This window comes from Mus musculus, chromosome 7 (assembly GCF_000001635.26).
Source record: "Mus musculus strain C57BL/6J chromosome 7, GRCm38.p6 C57BL/6J".
In the NCBI taxonomy this organism is placed as follows: Eukaryota; Metazoa; Chordata; class Mammalia; order Rodentia; family Muridae; genus Mus; species Mus musculus.
In genome coordinates, this window is record NC_000073.6 from 122,577,330 (window position 1) to 122,598,312 (window position 20,983).

General features: G+C 45.0%; 1 protein-coding gene across 3 annotated transcripts in view; it reads left to right on the forward strand.

Moving 5' to 3' along the window:
- The window catches only part of Prkcb (protein kinase C, beta), a 345,299-nt gene that overhangs the window by 288,226 nt on the left and 36,090 nt on the right, over positions 1-20,983 (forward strand). For all 3 annotated transcript variants that reach the window (XM_030242217.1, NM_008855.2, NM_001316672.1), the window contains 5 exons: positions 5,101-5,192; positions 7,069-7,131; positions 12,716-12,854; positions 17,274-17,354; positions 17,637-17,744. In XM_030242217.1, coding sequence (XP_030098077.1) covers positions 5,101-5,192; positions 7,069-7,131; positions 12,716-12,854; positions 17,274-17,354; positions 17,637-17,744 — 483 coding nt within the window. The remainder of the gene's footprint in view (positions 1-5,100; positions 5,193-7,068; positions 7,132-12,715; positions 12,855-17,273; positions 17,355-17,636; positions 17,745-20,983) is intronic.

The window sequence follows — 20,983 nt, forward strand, 5'->3', positions numbered from 1 at the left end:
CACTGTGGGTCCCTCCCGGCAGCTTGGCTGACAGTGGAGAGGCATCTGACACAGCGTTGGCATCATTAGGTGTCCAGAGGCTAAAGGACAGCAAGATACCAGTCATAGCTTTTCATAACCAAGACACTGGCCAGCCAAAGCTTGTCAGGTAGGGTTCAGAGATGGCTGGTGTCAAGGTTCTCCCACGTAGTTAGCAGTGGAAACAGACCATATAGCTTCAGCCTGAATGGGGCCGTCATGGTACTGGGATTCTGACTGTCGGGTCTGGGGAGAGGGAGATTAGCAAGTTAAGCTAATCCAGCCAGAAATGAAGCAAGTAAAATCTCTCCTTACTTCTCCCTCTGTGGCCAATGCCATCTGCTGTTTTAAAAATAATTTTTAAAAGCGAGTGTTTTGGTTCTCTTCAGTGTGCAGCAAAGACAGATGCTATTTTGGGCTTGTTTTCTATCACCCCCCCACCACCACCACCAAGAACCAGGGGCTGAGTGTCGTTGGGTTCTGGTGTACTGTCTGCTTTGTGCCACCATCTTTGGTGCAACCTTTGTGCTAACTTCATATTCCACCACCCCATTTCCCTCTCTGCCTCTCATTAGGTTGTTAGAAAGAGGAAGTAGTATTGATTTGAGAAAGAACGAATATATATATATATATATATATATATATATAATTGGTTGACTTGCGCTGCTTACTGTAAACCTGCAGCTCCAGCTGGATGCAGGGAACAGAGCACTGATGGGCTAGAGGCTTCGATGGGAGGAAGAATGCATCCATATATCCTTCCCAGAACTTTTCCCCGCTGCTTGTACTCACTGGGGGCAGCATAGTGAGAGGCTGCAAGTGTTGACCCTAGAACTGATCCTTCTCGGTTCAAATCCTGGCTCTGCCACTTAGCAGCTGAGCGATGCTTCGCCAGGTCCCTTAACTCAGGTAAACATCAAGTGTTTGGTGATGGTGGCTTCGTGTCATCATTGTCTGTGTTACAACTATCAAAATTCACACTTGACCACACATGTTACCTTTTATATAAAGTAATATAAATGCCTATGCACTGGAAGGAATTTTTTTTTCTTTAAATGATGGATTAAACATTTGTTCTATGGCCAGAATTCTCTTAGGCAGTATGTACATGCCGTAGGTGAGGAGTAGCCACTGTATAAGTGAAGAGAAAACTGGAGATCAGAGAGGTTAAATAATCGCATGGCAGTAGCATAGCCAGTAAGTGGCAGAGTGGTATTCCAACACTGTGTTCATTATGGGTCTGGGATCTCTGCCCTGCAGTTTCTGCGCTAACCTTTCCAGTAGGCTTTGCAACTTTACACGTAAAGCCGACTTTTACATCACACCTCAGCATTACCAACACATTAAATAACCCAACCCACAGTTTACAAAAACATACTCAGGGCTCTAGACATGGGACTCTGACCCTTTCTGTTCCATTCTTAAGTACCATTCCGTTCTAATTCTTGCTTAAATTTTCTCTTTAAAAAATGGCTATGACCCACCAAGTTCATATGGTGCCTATTAGAGTGAGATACAGCATTGGCCTGGCTTGAGAAGCCGAGTGATGCCCCTTATCCGGGACATAGTCACAGCACTCAGCAATGTGTGTCTGACAGGAGCCACTCTGTTAGAGATGGTTGGCTCTACTGTCTTCACCATACACAGAGGACACAGGCCCAGGGACATAGAGTGATCTTGAGGCCTATCCCCAGAGAAACTTCTAAGACACCATTTGTTTTCCAACCTTTGAACTCAGGATGGTGTGTTGGGTACCCAAGGATTCCTGTGCCGTTTATCTATTCGATCATTAATTTACATTAATCAATTGTTTTGGCCAGAGATGGAAGACATTCAGTAAGTACTATATCCATCTCTAGACCATCGCTCACAAAATGAAGGCCCCAAATCTTTGCATTTTCCCATGTACAGATCCCCTCACTTGATCTGGTCTCTTCTCTCACCCTGTCTCCTTTCTTCTCTGTTCGGCACAATCACCGGTACCTGGTGCATCCTAAGTTATAGTAGATAAACTCTACCCATGGCCTTTGCTGGGCTCTTTCCTCTACCAGATCCATGCCTGCTCTATGTGGGTTTGCTCAAGTGTCTCCTCAGTGATTTATTCCGACCATTTTCCTGCAGTTGGCAGCCTTCTTCCCTGTCTCATTCACCGGCACCCCAGTCTCTTTAACCTGGATTTTTTTACATAGCACTGGCTACCTTTTGACACTTTGTAACCGCTAGTTTTATCTTTAGCAGTGTGTCTCCACTGAGTTGAAACATAGATGCCAGGGAGTTTTGTTGACTTTGTTCACTGATTTCTCCTGCACCTGTAACCTGGTACCTAGTAAGGCTCTGTAAATAGTTCTTTATTTAAAGAACAAATGGATAAACAGCTGAGATAAACTGCCATCGGGTTGACTAAGTAATTACAAACTATGATGCCATCAGAGGGTCATCCGCGGTTTTACAGGAGAACATAACAAGCAGACCTGACTTAGATTGGGTGGGATAATTTAGAGGAAACATTTTTTTTAGGCTTAGAACATGAGGGGGATTTTAGTTTCCTGCAAATAGTGCAAGCCCTGCCATGGTAAGCTAAAAGAAAGCAGACTAAAGAAACGCTCTAACCCAGGCAGAGCTAAGGGGAGGGGGTGTTGCTTATTCATTTAGCAAAACCCTTTGACAGAAGGAAAGATGCCAAATCTCAGGTAGGCATCTCTCCAAGACCATGATACCTTCTGCCTCATTAGCCTTATGGACAGCACCCTGGATCTGATTCCCTCCACTGTTCAAATGAGGAAACCCAGATATCAACACGTCAAATATGCCCAGCTATTAAGAGCCAGAGCTGCACTCCTAAAAAAGGTCTCTTTTGCATCTAAGCATGTGTTCTCTCACTCTCTGGGCACCTCTTGTGTTGCTCAAGTGCCAGGAACAGGCTTACCCAGCCCCTGACCTGAAAGAGCTCACAGCATGCCTTGAGAAACATGTACAAAGTCCCCTAGGTTGAGATACAGTTTTTTTCCAGGCCCCAGTTGCTTCACTTCTGCATATGTCCTTGTTTTAGGTTCTTGTTGTTATGTATAAAAACATGATCCTCAAGGCTACATAAAGCAGTCCGAGAAGGGAGATTAGATTATTCAATATGGCTACTTTGGAAAAAAGCAAACTATGAGTCTGCCTTGGGGGTTATGGTGTGGCTTGGCTTTAGATAGAGGGAGAGACATATGGATAACGAAGCTGCCCTGGTCAAGCCATGGTCCTGCCCTTCACATGATCTTAGCTCTGCTCTGTCCTGCAGGGTAGTCTGGCTGTGCGTAATCTCTTCCTGCAAGGCACATGCTCCCTCTGGATAGGCTGGCACCAGTTCTTCTGTCTCCTCTTAGTATGGGAATTCTGGGGAAATTTTAATTCTTTGGGGTCCATTGTCTTTACATTCTGAGAGCTGAAGGGAAAGGTATAGGTGTCCCTTTAGAGCATCATTTCTTCTGATAGAGAGGTTATGATTTCTCTCCCCTTGCTTTTAAATTTCAGTCTTGAGGGATTTGGGGCAATCTTCTGGATTTGCAATGAAAATTCCTGAATTATGCCTGTGTGCATGCCAACATTTGCTATAACAAAATGTCTGAGAGAACCAATTTAAAGAGAAGAAAGGTCCATTGGCTCATGGCTTCATGGGTTTCAGTCTATGGTGAGCCTACCCACCATTACTCTCATCGAGGAGGAACACAATGGTGGAATGCTGGGATAGAGCAGAGGAAGGGTGGGAGGCTAGGGACAAAATACCCCCTTTAAGATCATCTACCAGTGACCTACTCCTCCAGTAGCTACTGTCTCCTAAAGTTTCCTAAAGTCTCCCAGTAGCTTAGTAAGTTATGAACTCATAAGAGTTAACCCATTAATGAGCCCAGAATCCTCATGACCCAGTCACTTCCTCAAGTCCCACCTCTGGACGCTGCTGAATGGTTTTGGTTTGAATATGATGCATTCTCATGGGGTTATATACTGGGGCCTTGACTCCTAGCTGATGGCCCTGTGGGAAGTGATTGAGTCCTAAGAGCTCTGGCTAAAATAGACTTGTCCTCCCTTTAAGTTGCAATCTTAGGTTTTTAGCCACAGTGTCAAGAAAGTTAACTACCACGGTCAGGGCTCAAGCCTTCCAGACGTGAATATCTGGGGAAATATTCCAAGCCCAAAGTACAGCATTGTCTTTCTAGGCTGTTGCTTTAGAAACTCTGCTAACTGATGGATTTTGGTAGCCACCAGGTTAGTTGTCTGTCACCTCAAAACTCTGTGGCTTAAAGCAACAGTAAACATTGATCACTTTACAGCTTCTGTCAGGGATTTAGGCTAGCACATCTCCTTAAAAGTCTAATTTCTGGTCTCAAAAGAAGTGACAGTCAAGTGGCCAGTGGCGACCACTTCAGTCCTCTGAAGGTTGAGACGAGGAAGGTGATTCGGTAATATGACTAGGGTGTTGGTGCTGGCTGTGGATAGAAGCTTTGAGTTCTTGTCAGTAGGTCTCTGCATAGTGCTGGTTGAGTGTCTGCACATCACGGCTGCCGTAGAAGACATAATCCAAGAAGGTGCACAATGGAAGCCATAAAGTCTTTTGTGACCTTACCCCAAAGTCATGCATCCTATTGGTTACACAAATTAGCCCAGTCATTGAGGGAAGACAGTCCAGGACAGCATGCACATTAGGAGGTGAAATCACTGGAGAGCCAACCTGAAGACCGGCTCCCACAAATATCTATTACTGTAAAATTATATACCCAATATTTATTACTTTTTGTTCCAGCAAACCCTGAACTAGGTAATAATATCAATTAAGTAGTAAGATCCATGTGTTAATTATATTTTCCAGCACAAATGAATTTCAATTTGTAGTTATTAATTAAAAGTGTTCTCATTCTACCTGTGCTAGCCTGCATGCTTACAGTGGCTCAGAGGTCACCCTTAGTGGGTGCTGGGCCCTGCCTGAAAGAACACTCCGGAGTTCTGGTAGCTCTCATCATAAGTCCCAGCTACTCCCTGCTCCCCGTTTGGGTCCTGAGAAAGTATGGGGTGCTGACTTTGGTGTTTGCTCTCTTTCCTCAGGACCGCCTGTACTTTGTGATGGAGTATGTGAACGGGGGTGACCTCATGTACCACATCCAACAAGTTGGCCGTTTCAAGGAGCCCCATGCTGTGTAAGACAGACCCTCTTTGTGCCCTTTCCTTGGGATAAATGATTGTCATTTCCTTTAAGTTTTAGCCTACTAGGGATTTTTTTTACCCCAACATCCCAGGCTTCTTCTTTGTGAGCGTTATTTGGCCAAGGACAACTGTATTCTGCTCGCTTTGAGATGTTTCTTTATGTTCCTGAAGGCCAGCTAAGAACTCATAGCTCTAGACCAATGACTGTTTCATAATCTCTAATTTTTTTTTGCCCCTCCATCCTGAGAAAGGTCTTATAACTTCCTTGGGGAATGTCTTTGCAGGTTTTTTGTCTGTTCATTTGCTAATATTTATTGAGAGCGTTCTTTGTGCCAGACCCTCGAGTACTGAACAAACACCATCTCATTTCATCCTGAGCGGTACGGTGAGGGAGAGAATCTCACCCAAGCTTTACAATCAAGGGCAACGAGACCCGGAGGGTGGGAACCGCCAAGATTCTAGACCTAGGGGAGGGTCTGTGTGGGTGAGACCCACCTGTGTTTGTTCATCTGTTTCCTACACCTCTTCCCTCTGACTCTTGGGGAGATGGGGGTTTGAGATGATTTGCAGCTATGGTTTGTGGGTTCCTTCATTCTGTCCCGCCCCCCCCCCCCCCCCCCCCCAGTGCAGAAACCAGCAAGAGATCATTTGTAAAATAAAAATCCCAGAGAGCTTCCCCTTTGCTTAGAACCCCGTGGGTGAGCAGGCACAGAAAAAGCCACAGGAACGAACGTCAATTCTCCTTCCTGGGTGTTTGCTTAGGTTTTATTGCTTCTCTTGAGAGCCTTCAGAGCCCATGGAGGGACCCATCCTACAGCTGGGGGGAGGGGGAATGGGTTCCTGTTCCGTTCAGCCTGCTTCCTGTCTTCCCACCTGCTAAAGCCAGGAACACCATTCTGTTTAGCCCGTGCTTCCCAATCAACCTTTGCGATGGAATCACAGGACTGTTTTTCTTTTCCTCTCTCACATCAAGTTGACCCAGGTTTGATTCATCATTTCATGACACATACTATTAGGACTGAGCACAGCTCCCTGAGGTCCTGCCAGCCATTGTGGTATTACTGGCAAGGTTGTTTGATTGTTTTGTGCTCCTAAGATGTCTTTAGTGAGCCAGGCTTAATGGTCAGCTCTTGAGATGCTGAGTCGGGAGATTGCAAGATTGAGGCAAGCCTGGGCTACATGATAAGTTACAGAGTTATGTGCCAGTAGAGCTACCTGCAGAGTGAAGTTAGGCCTTAAGAAATAAAATAAACAAACAGGGACTGGGGAAGTGCCTACATACATACTGCTCTGGGTTCTTCTATTATCCCCAGCACCACAAGAAAAACAAACTCCTCTTCCTTCTTGGTGGAACTACATATTAGACACCAGCTGTCTCCAGTCCAGGCTGGACCACTCATTTGCTGTATGTCCTCTCCAGGCTTCTCACAGACTTCATCTCTAAGCCTTGGTTTCCCCATCTGAACAACAAGGTGGTCCTAGTAGGACCTATGTCATTGGACTCTAGGTGGAATGAAAGCAGATAGCCCCTAAAACAATGCCAAGTGCATGCTAAGCGTTTAATGGCTGCCAGAGGCTGCCACTAAAGTCCTTCAACTTGTACTATATTGAAACAATCCTTCTCCGCCAGCCCACTACCTCCACAGCCCCTCCCCACTATGCAGCTGCTGACCCTTTACCCACCCCCATGTGTTACTCTGGACCATGCTGTTTACCCACCCACGCACTGTGCATTTTAGGAGACGTAGAACTGACTATCCATCATGGGCTTTACATGCCTTGCGCCTCATTCAATATTCTATTGACTTCTGAGCTAAGTGTACGGTGCCCTTGACTTTCCCCATCACCATTTTTTTCTTCTAATTTCAGATTTTACGCCGCAGAGATTGCCATCGGTCTGTTCTTCTTGCAGAGCAAGGGCATTATTTACCGGTAAGTGAGCATGGCTGTTCTTTCTGTCTCCTCAGCTCCCTCAGCTCCCTCAGCTCCTCCCTTCCTGCCTCTTTCTTCAACTGCTTTTAAAATTAGAATCTGTGGTGGGGGAGGAATCCTCCAGTACTAACTTGGGCATGTGTTCTGCCAGGCAGCATCGCCCACTGCCCTGGCAAAGTTTGGGCAGCTGTATATGGTGATAGCAAAATCTTGATGGACTGTGTCATCCATGATTCTCTGGGACCTCCAGCACGAGGACACAAGTCTCTGAGAAGAGGCAGCTCTGAGAAGAGGGCGCCAGCAGCACTTTCCTCCTGGACCCCACATCCGGGAAGCATGGAAAGAGTCGACTGCCGAGTGTGGCAGGATCGTATTATTATGCAACCATTTTTCTTGTATGTAGCTGCAATTTGGAAATAGATCTCTGAGTTGCTCTCCCTGAAAGACAGGATTAACTTCAGAAGTTGGCATTTGCCGGTTTGGGGAGAAACAAGTGTGTGATCATAGCTGTATGAGTCACACCATTTTATATTTCATGCAAGGCAGGGTAGCGAGCCTGAGGCTGCTACTTGTCAGTGAGTCCAGGGTGTACAGTTCCTCTTGCGCTGCGCAGATGAGATGGCACAGGCGAGGGGGGATCTACTGACTTGTTATGTAATAGGAGCCAGTGGGGAGTGTGCTTCTATCAGCTCTTGGCATGAGCAAGGGTCTATTTAAAGGCTCGTGAAGAGTCATATCAGCCCATTTCATTCATCTATTTGACAGATAGTCATCAAAAGCCTACTGTGTGCTGAGTACTGTTCCAAGTGGAGAAAACAGAGACAAAAACTGTGGAGCAAGGGACAGAAAAAGAACTATGGAGAATGGGGTTTATTGGAGTGTGGCAGTGTGTAGAAAGGATAAGATGGGGTTGCTGGTGCTGCGTACAGATGCTCACCTCTACTGTAGAAATAATGGAAATTCTGGCCTGCAGTTAGTGAATCTTGGGTAAACTGCAGGAAGACACTAACCAAAAATCATGGGTTAAGTTGTCACGCTACAAGACTTTCATCTGCCTCAACAAAATGTTCTAACTCCTTCCCAGGATGTGGCTCTCAAAGAATAAAACCAACCAGGCTCCTAAGAAGATTGTGAACTACACATGTATTAGAAGAAAACTCAGCCCCAGGAATGAAACTGAGTTCTTGCTAGCTAGGCTGGGTTACTCGGGGCTCATTATCAGCCTAGTGTGGTATGGACTGAGATTTGGAATTGATGAACAAGTAGTTTGGGTGCTAAAATGATCTATCTATCTGTCTATCAATCTATCTATCAATCTATCTATCTATCTATCTATCTATCTATCTATCTAAATCTATTATCTATCTCACCTCTTTCTCCTCTCTCTCCTTTCCTCTCTTTTAGATTCCCCCTTTTATTCTCCATTTTTAAATTTAATTTTATTTGTAATTCATTTTTTACATTCTATATTCCACTCCCCGCCCCTCCCCTCCCACCCTCCAACTGCTCCACATTCCACATCTCCGCCCCACCACACCCTGTCTCCACATGGATGCCCCCACCATCCACCCCATCTGACCTCTAAACTCTCTGGGGTTCTCCAGTTTCTTGAGGGTTAGGTGCATCATCTCTGAATGAACATAGACCTGGAAGTCCTCTACTGTATGTGTGTTGGGGGCCTCATATCAGCTGGTGTCTGCTGTCTGCTTGGTGGTCTAGTGTTTAAGAGATCTTGGGAGTCCAGATTAAGACTGCTGGTCCTCCTATAGTATTGCCCATCTCCTCAAATTCTTTTATTCTCCATTTTTAATGTAAGGATTTTTTTGTTTGTTTGTTTGTTTTTGGTTTTTTTTGTTTTTTTTTGTTGTTGTTGTTGTTTTTTAACAAAACCTACTTCTTAACTTAAAGACTAGGAACCCAGCTGTAGTTATACATACCTATCAACCTATCACCCTAGTACATGGGAACATGAAGCAGGAGAATCATAAGTCCAAGGCTAACCTGGGCTACAGAATGAGAGTCTATCTCAAAATACAGAGATATGAAATGATCACTTCCATGAATAGTTTCTCTGAGTAAATCCAAGTCCATGTCCCAGGTTTAGACACGCAGTTGTATTCACCCAATGCTGTGAATCAAGAAAACTGGTGACCAAGGAACTCAGATGGTAGCTGAGGGTAGCCATTATCACCGGCTACAGCTGGTTTACAGTAGGTGTTGGCAGTACTTGTAGAGTCCAGCATCGGGAGCTCAGGGAAGAGGCAATGTCTGTCTCTCGTGGTGATGTTAGCAGTAGCTCCAATATGCCCACTCTATGCCCACGCTATGCCCACTCTGCATTTGGATCAACATTGTCCCAGCCTCGTGGAGCGTCCCTGTTAGGCTCTCCAGCTTCCTCGGAGACTTTGTGAACCTCTCAATATCTTCCTATAAATTCCCTTTCATATTAAAATCATCACAGTTGTTTTTCATTGCTTACTATCAAGAAGCTCAATTGAAATAAAGTTCTAGAAATTGATAATCAAGTGAAAATTGTAAAAATACACGACAAAAGATGTCTAATTGCATGATTTCATAGAAACTTCCTCTACAGTGAGAAATCTTTTCAAGTGTCACAAATCGCTGCCTCCTTCATTTAGATTTCTGCTTGATAGCATGGTTCTTCTTTATTTTTTGAGATTATAATTACGTAGTTTCTCCCTTCTTTCCCTTCCCTCCAAACCATCCCGTATACTCCTCATTTCTCTCTTTTAAACACACAGCCTCTTTTTTTTTATGGATTGTTGTTGCACACAGATATGTGTACATATGGTATATATACTCGTCTGAGCACACACACGTCTAAACACGTATGTATAACCTGATCATCTGTATGTTTCTTGTATGCATGCTTTCAGGGGTGATGACTTGGTATTAGCTGGTGTATAAGTTGGTGTGCTCCTCCCTGGAAAAGACCATTTCTCTCATGCACAGCATTCCTTAGCTGTCTCTAGTTCTCTCTGTATGGTTCAAACCTCATGGTCTTCCCCCCACCCGTATTAGCACATCTATTGTTGTCCTTGTTCAGATCACATTTGGGCAGTCACGTTGATAAGACTGCATGGATGTAGCTTCAGATATCATTAGAAGACAGAATCTCACAGCAAACTCTATGATTCTCTGACTCTTACAATCTTCCCACCCCCCTCTTCCACAATGTTCCCTGAACCTTAGGTGTGAGAATTGCATTGTAGACGTATCCATTGGGACTGGGCTCCACAAGTCTTCTCTGATTATTGGTTATGGTTTTCTTTGATGGCTTCCATCTGTTTCAAAGACAAGTTCCCTTGTTGCAGGTTGAGGGCTACTTGTCTGTGGGTGTAAGGACAAATAGTTAAAAGGTAGTTAGTGATTGTGCTGACTTAGTCAACTGTACATGAGGTACAAGTCCAACTGAGTTGTGCAGTTCTTAAGGATGTAACATGACAAATTTTTTAACCTTTCCTTTTCTGAGGAGCATACTATACGTGGATGGGGTCAGAGATACCTGAAAGAGCCTTCCTGTCAAACTTAGTATCTGGTTTATTGGTCATTGTCTCTGAGGTCTGTGCTAACTTTCCTTAATGGAGTTCTTCAAGATAAATGTTCCAGCCCTCTTTTGACATCATAATGAGAGTGTCTTATAGGGAAAACATCAACCAAAGCAACCAAAGACTGAGGAGATAGCTCATTGGGTAATATGCAATCATGAAGACCTGAGTTTGGATCCTCAAATACCCACATTCAAAAACCCAGCTGCTTGTTTCTGGCTGTATAGTCAAGTTGAGGGGTGTCATGTGTAATGAATTCATACATACATCTGGTATATATTTTCTGCATAGTACAGCACTCCTGGTTTCTAGCCTCGCATTTGGACACTGTGGCTTGAAGACAAGCTTGAGTGCTGTCTAAGATTGGTCCTATGGATGGTGCCAAAGATCCTTGAGATGGGGAAGGTTGCTGTCTGCAGTGGGTGCAAGTGTATGAATCTCCTCTTGGATGAAGAGACTTAACAGACAGATAGGAGGTGTCTGGATAGTTTGTCACGATATCTCTTCAGCTAACAGTGACCACAACTTAGTTCAGCTTTACTTAGCTCGGCTGCCATTGAGACGTCTGCAGACACATCTGAAAGGTTCATTTATCACATTCATTGTAGCCTCTGATCTTTAATTAGCTTTCTGCTCTTTATCAATGGACCTCTGGGGCTTTTAGACGTAAATTATTGCTCCTGAATCAGCCCAGTATTCTAGAGCTTGCCTCTTTGCTGGAGGTAACCAAGAGGGTGTCAAGATTTTGATGGTTCTCCATTGGCTCCCATGCTTGTTATTGAACCAGTCACTGTGAACACAGTTTCCAATGGCAAGTACAGGCCTGTAAAACCATTCCTGGGACCAGAGGTCAGAGTCATACCATCCCCATAACATGGCCTAAATATCAGGAAAGAGAGCTATACCAGACATTCAGAACCTGATCAAGAGGAGCAGGAAAGAGCTCTGAGTTAGAAAGTAGGTTCCATAACTCCTAGAGAACTATCAGAAAGAGATAAGTCTGAGGCAGCAAGCATCCCTACCCACTGGTGCGCAGAATGCTGACTTTGGAGTAGATGTTTAGGAAGAAGTAAGAATGAAAGATACCCCATGAGCTATGGGAGCAATCTCACATGGATGAAGACAGGCAGGAGTTTTCCAGTCTATGAAACCCTGCTCATCCACACAGATGCCAATATCAGGATGAAAGCAAAGGACAAATTCTTTAAAGCCCAGATGTCACTGTCTTAGAGACCCGTTGTACAGTGACATCCCCTTCCACCCTTACTATCTCTCTATCATCTTTCTATTCTCCAAATTGCAGTTCAGAGTTCAAATAGCCATGATTATGTGGTGAAATGTTTCTTATCTTTGCTCGACACTGGGACTTAATTGGAATATAAAAGAAGCATTCTTATTTATCTTGTTCATAGTTAATGTATCTAGCTCCAGGAATAGTGTCTGGCACATAGCAAACATGCAGCAGACCCCTATTGACTGAGGGAACAGTTAGAGCTCCTGAGCACTGTCTCACAAAGTAGGAGAGCCAGAAATACTTGGAGTTAACTAAATTCTCTGAATCTGTTTGTTTGTTTGTTTTGTTAGCTCCATGATCTTCAGAGACACCTTAAAAGTAATATTTTCATGGAAAAAATATCTTTCTATGTAACAGAAAAGATGACAGGATAGAGGCTAACTTATGGACTTCCTTTGGATTCTAGAATCACCCATAATTCTGTGCTCTTTCCTTATCTTCCTAAGAATTCTCTCTTCCCTGAGATATTGTCTCCTTGAATCTTTGTGAGACACATAGCCTCGTTCACTCTGTAGAAAAAGAAAGTACAGAGGCTTGTGGGCCTTTTGTTATAATCTCCCTGCCAGATTGTAAACCTCTGTAGGAAAAAGAGGGTTTGGTGTTACCTTTGTGCCTGCGAAGCTCTGAGCACCGGTGTGTGATATGTCCATATCAAGTGACTGTTGGGTGAGTTGAAATAAGCAGTGTGCAAACTAAACTTCCAAATCCTTGTCCGCCACAGCGACCTGAAACTTGACAACGTGATGCTGGATTCTGAGGGGCACATCAAAATCGCTGACTTTGGCATGTGTAAGGAGAACATCTGGGATGGGGTGACAACCAAGACATTCTGTGGCACTCCGGACTACATTGCTCCAGAGGTGAGAGCAATACATTCGCCTGCAGTGATGTCTCTCCTGCTCCCAGATGTCTGTGAGAGGCCTGGGAAGGGTCGAGGGTGGTACTCGGGAACCTTGGACTGGCCTCGATCCTGTTTTCTGTGTCATCCCTCTGAGCTCTCACTTGAAGATTAGCTTAGCACATCTAGAAGGCCCAATATGTCAAGATGTAGGAAGGAGTTTTTTAAATAAAATTCAAAAGAACGATCCATCACACATCAGTAAAAACACATCCATCACCAAGCTGCTATGGCTTGTGGCCATATGATGCCTCCTAATTATGACATTGAAATGTTTGTTGAGAGAGTGAGAGACAGAAGGGGAAGGGATCCTCTGGGCTGACAAGACACATCGGTGGTGCACTGTGCAGTAGAGATGCCTTCCTGGAGACTCCAGATTTGTCTTCGTATGATAAAGATATAGGTGAAAGGGTGAACGTCCATCACAGTAGCCCCCTTCCTCCCAAAGGAAGTGGCCATCCACTGGCTTTTCCCAACACAATATGACACAGTAATTTGTGAGTACATGACACAGAATCTTGGAGAGAGAGAGAGAGAGAGAGAGAGAGAGAGAGAGAGAGAGAGAGCGCTCCTAGGATTGCTCTTTTCCTTGGCTAGCCATCAGTCACTTGCTGTACAAGAATTGTCTAAAAGGTTTCCCATGGAGGTATAAAATGAAACATAATGTTTAAAACCTCCATGTTCTGTGCCAAAGCAACTCCTTTCTAGAAACCTAGGTTATGCACGCAGGTAGATACACACACACACACACACACACACACACACACACACACACACACACATACACACACACACAGAAGGAAGCACATTCAAAGCCCTTCTTTCTCCATCATCTCTTAATAATGAAAACTAAGAGAGAACCTCAATGTTTATGACTATCAATAAAGGAGTTAGTCACTAGTACATACCACATTTGTGGTATGTACACATTTGTGTCAGGAAGTCACATATAACCTTGGAAAGATCAGAGCACGTTTCTGCGAACTAACTGGAAGTCATGTCCCTCCATAGGGGTGAGAGTAGAAGACTTCAGTTTAATAATAGTAGAAAACATCACTATTCACTGATTCAAGAGAGTGAGTTAAATGTATTTGAAAATACAGGCATGTTTCCAAGACATATTGATAAAAGGAAAACTAAATTCAAACAAGGCATGGTCACATCCACCTGCCAGCCAAGGATTCGGGAGACTGAGGCAGGGGGAACTTGAGTTTGAGGCCAGATTGAGTTCCCTAGCAAGACTTCTCCACAAATGAAATAATAAAAATAAGACAAATGCAAATGAGGAATAACAAAAATGAAGCGCTGTTTATAGACAGCTTGGGACGCCGCTGTGTGTTTTCTCTGAGTATGCAAATGCTTGTGAAAAGGTGCAGACAGTCTGCCTGGGAAATGACACATGGATTTCAAACCCTGCAGAGGCTAAGAATGTGCCCATCTCTCTGTGTGTCATTGATAGCTGTGTGTCACTGATCCTCCTGCAGGGTAAGTAAATGTATTTGTGTATCCCTGGGTGGCACACTCAGGTCAGTTATCCTTTGGCTAATTCTCCGTAGGATCTGACACACCCTGACACAGTTCCCTGGGTGTGTCCTTTGTTCAAGGAGTCCCAGTTCCCATATCTAACTACACTCAGAGAAGTCACAGGGGAGCTTTAAATTTTCTAGGATGCCCAAATGTCACCCTTTTTGACCATTGAGTTGGAATCCCTGTACGGTCATGGTCTCCAACAGCTCCCGGCAGGCTGCAGGGCTACTGAGCACTCTGTGCCCTGAGCAGACAGCCTCTTCTTAAGCCCACCGCTGTCCTTGGTCAGCTTTGTTGTTAACCAATCACACCACCTCTGGCAACTTTTCTCACCTCCCAGGCTCTATTTTCCTTGGTAAAAGGTTTAACTTCTTGGGTTGTCAGAAGCAAATGAAACACCAAGTGCCTTAAAGGTGTGAAGATGCGTTCTCTGAGCTGCTTCTCACAGAGCCTGTGTCTTGCAGTCATGTCTGTTCAGAGTACAGTTCTTAGTCATTTATTCTTTTGTTTCATTATTTGTCTATTTTAAATTTCCAAATTAAAAATGTATACCTATGGTGTACAAAAATGTTTTGGGTCTGCAGAAGGGTTGAATTTCGTTAATTTGTATGTTTAATCTTTTTTTTTTGTACGTATAACCTTATGTGCTTAACATTTACTGTTAAAATCTGTACTCAGTAGTTTCAAAACTATTTCTTTTGGGTATGTATGTGTGCATGCGTACGCCATGACACACACCACATGTGTAGGCCAGAGGACGACTTTACAGAGCTGGATCTCTCCTCTACCCTTTCCTGGCTTCTGGGATTAAATTAGAGTCATGCGGCTCATACAAGAAATGTTTGACCCACTAAGCCATCTCACTGTCCTTCCATGATTTGCTTTTTGAAGCATGGTTTTGCTGTGTTGCGCAGGCTGGCTTTGAACTCATGGCAATCTTGCTGTCTTAGTGTCTTAGATGCTAGGATTACAGGTGTGTCCTGCAGCTCCTGGCAGTCACAGTGGTTTTCAAGAAGGCAATTCATTGTTAACTGTCCTAGTCATGTTGCACTGTAGAGCTCTGGAACGCGTGACTCTTAGCTGATGGACGTCTTTACCCTTAGACCATCATCTTTGCACTTCTGACTTTGAGGAGGAAGCTGGGGTGGGAGACGGACTTTAGGGAACAGACATTCACTCTATAGCCAGATTTGTGCCAATGCCTTTATTGAGAGAAACAAAGAATAACTGCATTACAGACCATTATAGTAAACAGCAATGTGAAGGATGAGGCATAAGAGGTGTTCAGTACCTCATACCCACAACCCCACAATGTGTGTCTGTTTGGTAGATGTTAAGTAGCCCTCCTCAAGGTCACACTGGCAAACAGCAATTAGGATACAGCATGAGACCAGAGGCCCATAAACCTCGGCGCTCAACCTTTGCTGTGTCAGTGGCTTGCCTTTGACACAGCTGCTTCTTCACTCTGTATGTCCACTCTGAAGGGTGGACAATCACACAGCTGTCAAAACCTGGCAGCCATGCTCACCCTGGATCCTTTAATCCTCCTTCCATTCATTTAATTTATGGAAACCATTGGACAATTGGGAATTTGTAAGACATATTTGTTTGAGTGTGTGTGTGTGTGTGTGTGTGTGTGTGTGTGTGTGTGTGTGTGTGCACGAGCTCTCAATGGAATCCTATGTAGAGAAAAAATGGTGTGGACTGGTGACTTATCTCAGTGGTTACAGTTAAGAGTGCCTACTGCTTTCCCAGAGGACCTGAATTTACCTCCCGGTATCTTTGTGAGGCACCTCACAACTTCCTGTAACTTGAGCTCCAAGGGAATCTGATGTTCTCCAAGGTCAAGGTCACTGCACTCACATACACATACCTCCCCAACACACACACACACACACACACACACACACACACACACACACAAACACACACACACATACAAACACACACACACTTTAAAGTAAAAATAAAATCTTAAAAAGTAGCCAATTTGCCAGCACTCAAATCTGATGGAAATGCAGAATGATGAGGACCCTCTGTTGAGGGTCCACCTCTGAAGTGCCAGAGCTTAAGTAGACCCCACACCAGTTTAATCTACAGTTGTGGGGAAGAGTCTAGCAGGAGAAAGACTGGTGTTTTGCATGATTTTACTCTTGACAAAGAATTAGAGATGCTCTTCACAGATTTTTTTTTTTACCATGTATACTTTCCAAATAAAAACAGATGTAAAAGAATCACAAATACTTTTAGGGTGTTGTATTTTTAATCATTGTTCAAAAGAATCATGCTAAACGATGGGTGTAGGTCAGAAAGAGATGAAGTCACCCAGCAAGCACGAGGCCCTGAGTTGAATCCCAAACTCCACAAACAGATGAAAAACAAAACAAAACAAAACAAAAAAAAGCACACATATTGTAAATTTTACCTTCTTTAAGTATGTGGTTCAGTAGTGTTAAGTATATCCACATTATTGTGTAAATGTTTTTATTCTATAGTGAGAAAACAAAACCATTCCTCCTTGTTAAAATACCATACACAGAAATTTGAAAGATCACACACCCGGTGTTTAAAAAGGCACTGTGGCACACAGATGTTTGCCCAGCTGCAAGTGCCTTTGTGAAGCATCAAATTCAAGGAAACAGTGCAGGTGCACCCTACCCTCTTAGTCCACTCTCCAAGACCCTGCTCAAATCTGGAACGGCAGCAGCCATTGTAACCTTGCACAAAAGGTCAGGACCATCCCTGAGACTCCCCACCCAAGTGCTAGGCCACTCTTCCTATAAAATAAGGATGAACTCAGTCTCCAGCCATAGGGGCTGTCTGTCACTCTGATGGGACATCCTCTGTTTTCCAGATCATTGCTTATCAGCCCTACGGGAAGTCTGTGGACTGGTGGGCATTTGGAGTCCTGCTGTATGAAATGTTGGCTGGCCAGGTAATTGCATTTTAAGCGATCTGTAAGGAAATTACCCTCCACCTCCAGCCATATGGTCTCTGGGGAAAGTGACAGCTTGGTCACAGCTCATGAATCTGAGTACCTCTGACTTTTCTGGCCTTGGGGTTACTTACGTTTGCTGATCGTCTTTTCTTGTGAACGTCCCAGAGGGTAACCTCAGCTTGGGACTGGGGGTGGGGAGAAGGAATCCCTGCTGGACAGAGAGAGCTGGGAGGAAGGCCAGGCAGGGCCGCTTCTCCCACCCTGTCCTCTGCTCCACAGGCACCGTTTGAAGGGGAGGATGAGGATGAACTCTTCCAGTCAATCATGGAACACAATGTGGCGTATCCCAAGTCCATGTCCAAGGAAGCCGTGGCAATCTGCAAAGGGGTAAGTTGTTCCCCCCTCAAGGCCAGGACTACCATGCAAGGGTAGTACCCCAACCAGTTGGAACCAGAGGATTGCTATTACCTCTCGCTCTGCGCCTAACACCAGAGCCCTGCTTATGGTGGTGTTCTCACCTGGAAGAGAGAGTTCCCTTCTCATTTGCACCAAGATCTGAGAAGGTAGCCATGTACTGGAGTCCCGCTTTTAACTGGGCACCAGCCCCAAGCCTTACACAAAGAAACCCAGAGATGCTGCTCAAGAGCTGGCACCATGGGAAGAGCGCCTAGGGTGGTCTGCCTTGTCCTTCTCTGCCGCGTGTGTCTTTAGTTAACATTAGAATTGTATGGCATTTGTTGTACGAAAATTTCAGACAGTCTTGATTCTAAGAGATCCCCTGGATAAGCTGAATTAAATGCAGTGTCCCCGGACTTGCATGATCTCACTCAGCTTGTAGGACACAGGTGCACACAAAGCCATGTATACACACACCACACACACACACACACACACACACACACACACACACACACACACATACACGCATGCACACACAGAGTTCAAAGGGCACAGGTACACACCTACAGCTTATGGAAATAATTTTTGTGAAGAAAGTCAGGCAGGAGTTTGCAGGTAAGGTTTATTTGTGCTACATTTCATGTTGGATCCAATCTGCTTTTTAGATGATGCAGACTTAGGCCCTATCCCAGGGTTAGGTCTACATACCAGTGTTCTGAAAAATCCCCCACATAGCTCAAAATGCAAAATGCACTGCCTTTAAACGCAGTATCCAAAGGACGCAGTTCCTCAACCACAATGGAAGTGTGAAAGCTTCACCCTGAGACTGACGGAACAGCATGCAAGGATAGAGGTTTTACAAAGGCTTTCCCACCAGCCAACAAGGAGGGATAGTTCTAAAGGTTAGACCCTGGGCTGTGCCTGAGCACAAGGCTCCTGCTTTGTGTCTACATACACCAGGGCTGTCGTCATAGATCTCTAGGATACGTGTACGTCTCCCATGCCTTACACAACCTCCGCTCTTCCTGGCCCCAGTCCAATGTCATCCGTATAGCTCTGGTTAAGGAAATCAGCATCAGTCAGGAAGCTCAGCCTGAGTTTTGGCCCTGGTGACGTGAGCTGGGCCAAACTCACAGCTTGAAAACACCTCGTAAGACTGAACTCTCACCCGCTGTATCACCTGAGCATTGTGTTTCAGCTACACCAGCGAGGAGGTAGACATCTCTGGGGAAGCCACGTGTGAATTAGCCTCAGTCCCTAACAGCTTCAGGTTAAATCGGTTACAAGCATTTTTCCTTGGAGGGTGTGAGGCAAGGAGAGAATAAAAACAAGGAGCCCAGAGGAGACTCAAGGGTTCATCAGGAGTACTGGCAGAGCCTGTAGATAAAGGATGAGATGCAGACAGAGGCCGGTGAGGGTCCTGGAGGCATTCCGCTAAGAGAGGAGCGGGAGGAAGTCAGTCGTGGTCTTTAATTTGTTTAATGATTCCCAACATCTGAAGATCTGGATATTTTCCCATAAATTCTCAGCTTTCCGTCTGCCACATCGTCCACTCATTCCTACAAAGCATCAGTCAGCAAGACTGGAAATCACCATCCCCTTTAGATGGAATGCACCCTCTCCAGTTCGGAAAAAAAAAAAATTAAGAAGGGGGGCGGGGAGCCAGATTCTGTCAGAGTTCCCATCCAAGTCCAAGAATATGAGCCACTATAATCATGAAGAAGTTATTTGACCTGATTTACGGATTGAGGCCAATAACAGCACTGCACATAGGGTCCTTTGATGATTAAACCAGTTAATACCTATAAATCACTTAGACCAGAGCCTGGATTTCTGCTCCCGAACCCTAAGGCCATCTCCAATGTGAGTAATGCTGTCCCTGCTCTGTTTGGTGCCAGGCTCCCCTTGGCATTTGAGCCTGTGTCTTTCTGTGACAGGAGAGTTTGGCGAGGGAAGGATTTGGGAGATCAAAAGGCCCCTGCAAATCCTCACCGCACCCTCTTGTTCCTTAGGTGTGTGGTTTTGAGCGATTTCCTTGCATCTTTGGCCTTCTGCTTCTTTATCTCCCAAAACAGAATAAAAGTACTTAATGAGTCATTTCCCAGACATTAAGTGAGGCAGTAGAAGGGGACTCTTGTGCAGCTAGCACTTAGTAGGTGTTCAGTGTATGCTCATGGACTTCCCCTTCCCCACCCATCCCTGCCTGGACAGCTCGGGGTAGGGGTTCTAAGTGGGTCATGGAGGAGAGAAAATTTTCCAGGTCAGCTGCCTTCAGCTTCAGCTCCAATTAGCACTTTGCCTGGTGGAGTTGTTTTCTATCAATTCAGGATCCATAACCTTCACCATGAGCGGGAGTGACTCTCCTCGATGTTTGTGCTGGGGCACTGTTCCGAGTTGAGTGGGCTCAGTGCAGTGTGGGCTCTCTCTCTGAGGCTGATCCTCCTTCAAAGTAGGGGTGATGCTTAAGCTTAGAGCCAGATGCTTCCTCCTGAACAGAGGGCCCCTGGAGATGCGTCTGGGAGGTGATCCGAAATGGGAACACTGATTACATCCAGCTGTCTCCATGGCTTCGGGCACAGAGAGTGGAGAGTGGTAACCCGGCAGACTCCATACTGTTCTATGTGCCTACAGTAGAACTTCTTTGCTTGCCATCTCCCTGCCTACAAGGAATCTGAAAACAGCTATCTTTCCCACATATGCCATCTCCTTCATATGTCTTGCTCATTAAAACAACAACAACAACAACAAAGCCCCCAAAAACAAAAACAAAACATATTCTCCACCATTGAAAACATAGCAAAAGCTTACTCTGGTTTCCATGGTCAGGATGCTGAAAGCAGACAGAAGCCTAGGCTAGCAACTTAGAGCAAAAATAAAGAGAGACTGAGTTACAGAGGGCTGAGAGAGCTGAGCTATTCCAAACCTGACCCTGGGGCTGAGAAGGAGGCTCCATCGGCAAAGTGCTTGCTGCAGGTGACGACCTGAGCTCAGTCTCCGGGGCTCACATAAAAAAGCCAGGTGTCGCAGCACACATCTTTCTCAAAAATGGGGAGGCAGAGACCAGAGGATTTCTGGGGCTCACTGACTAGCTAGCTTAGCTAAATTGGGGAAGTTCCAGGTAAAAATCAGAGACTCTAAGAGTGATTGGGGAAGACATAGAGGTCTGGGCTTGACAGGCACACGTGTGCACGCACGCATGCATGCACGCACACACAGAGCTCTTCTCC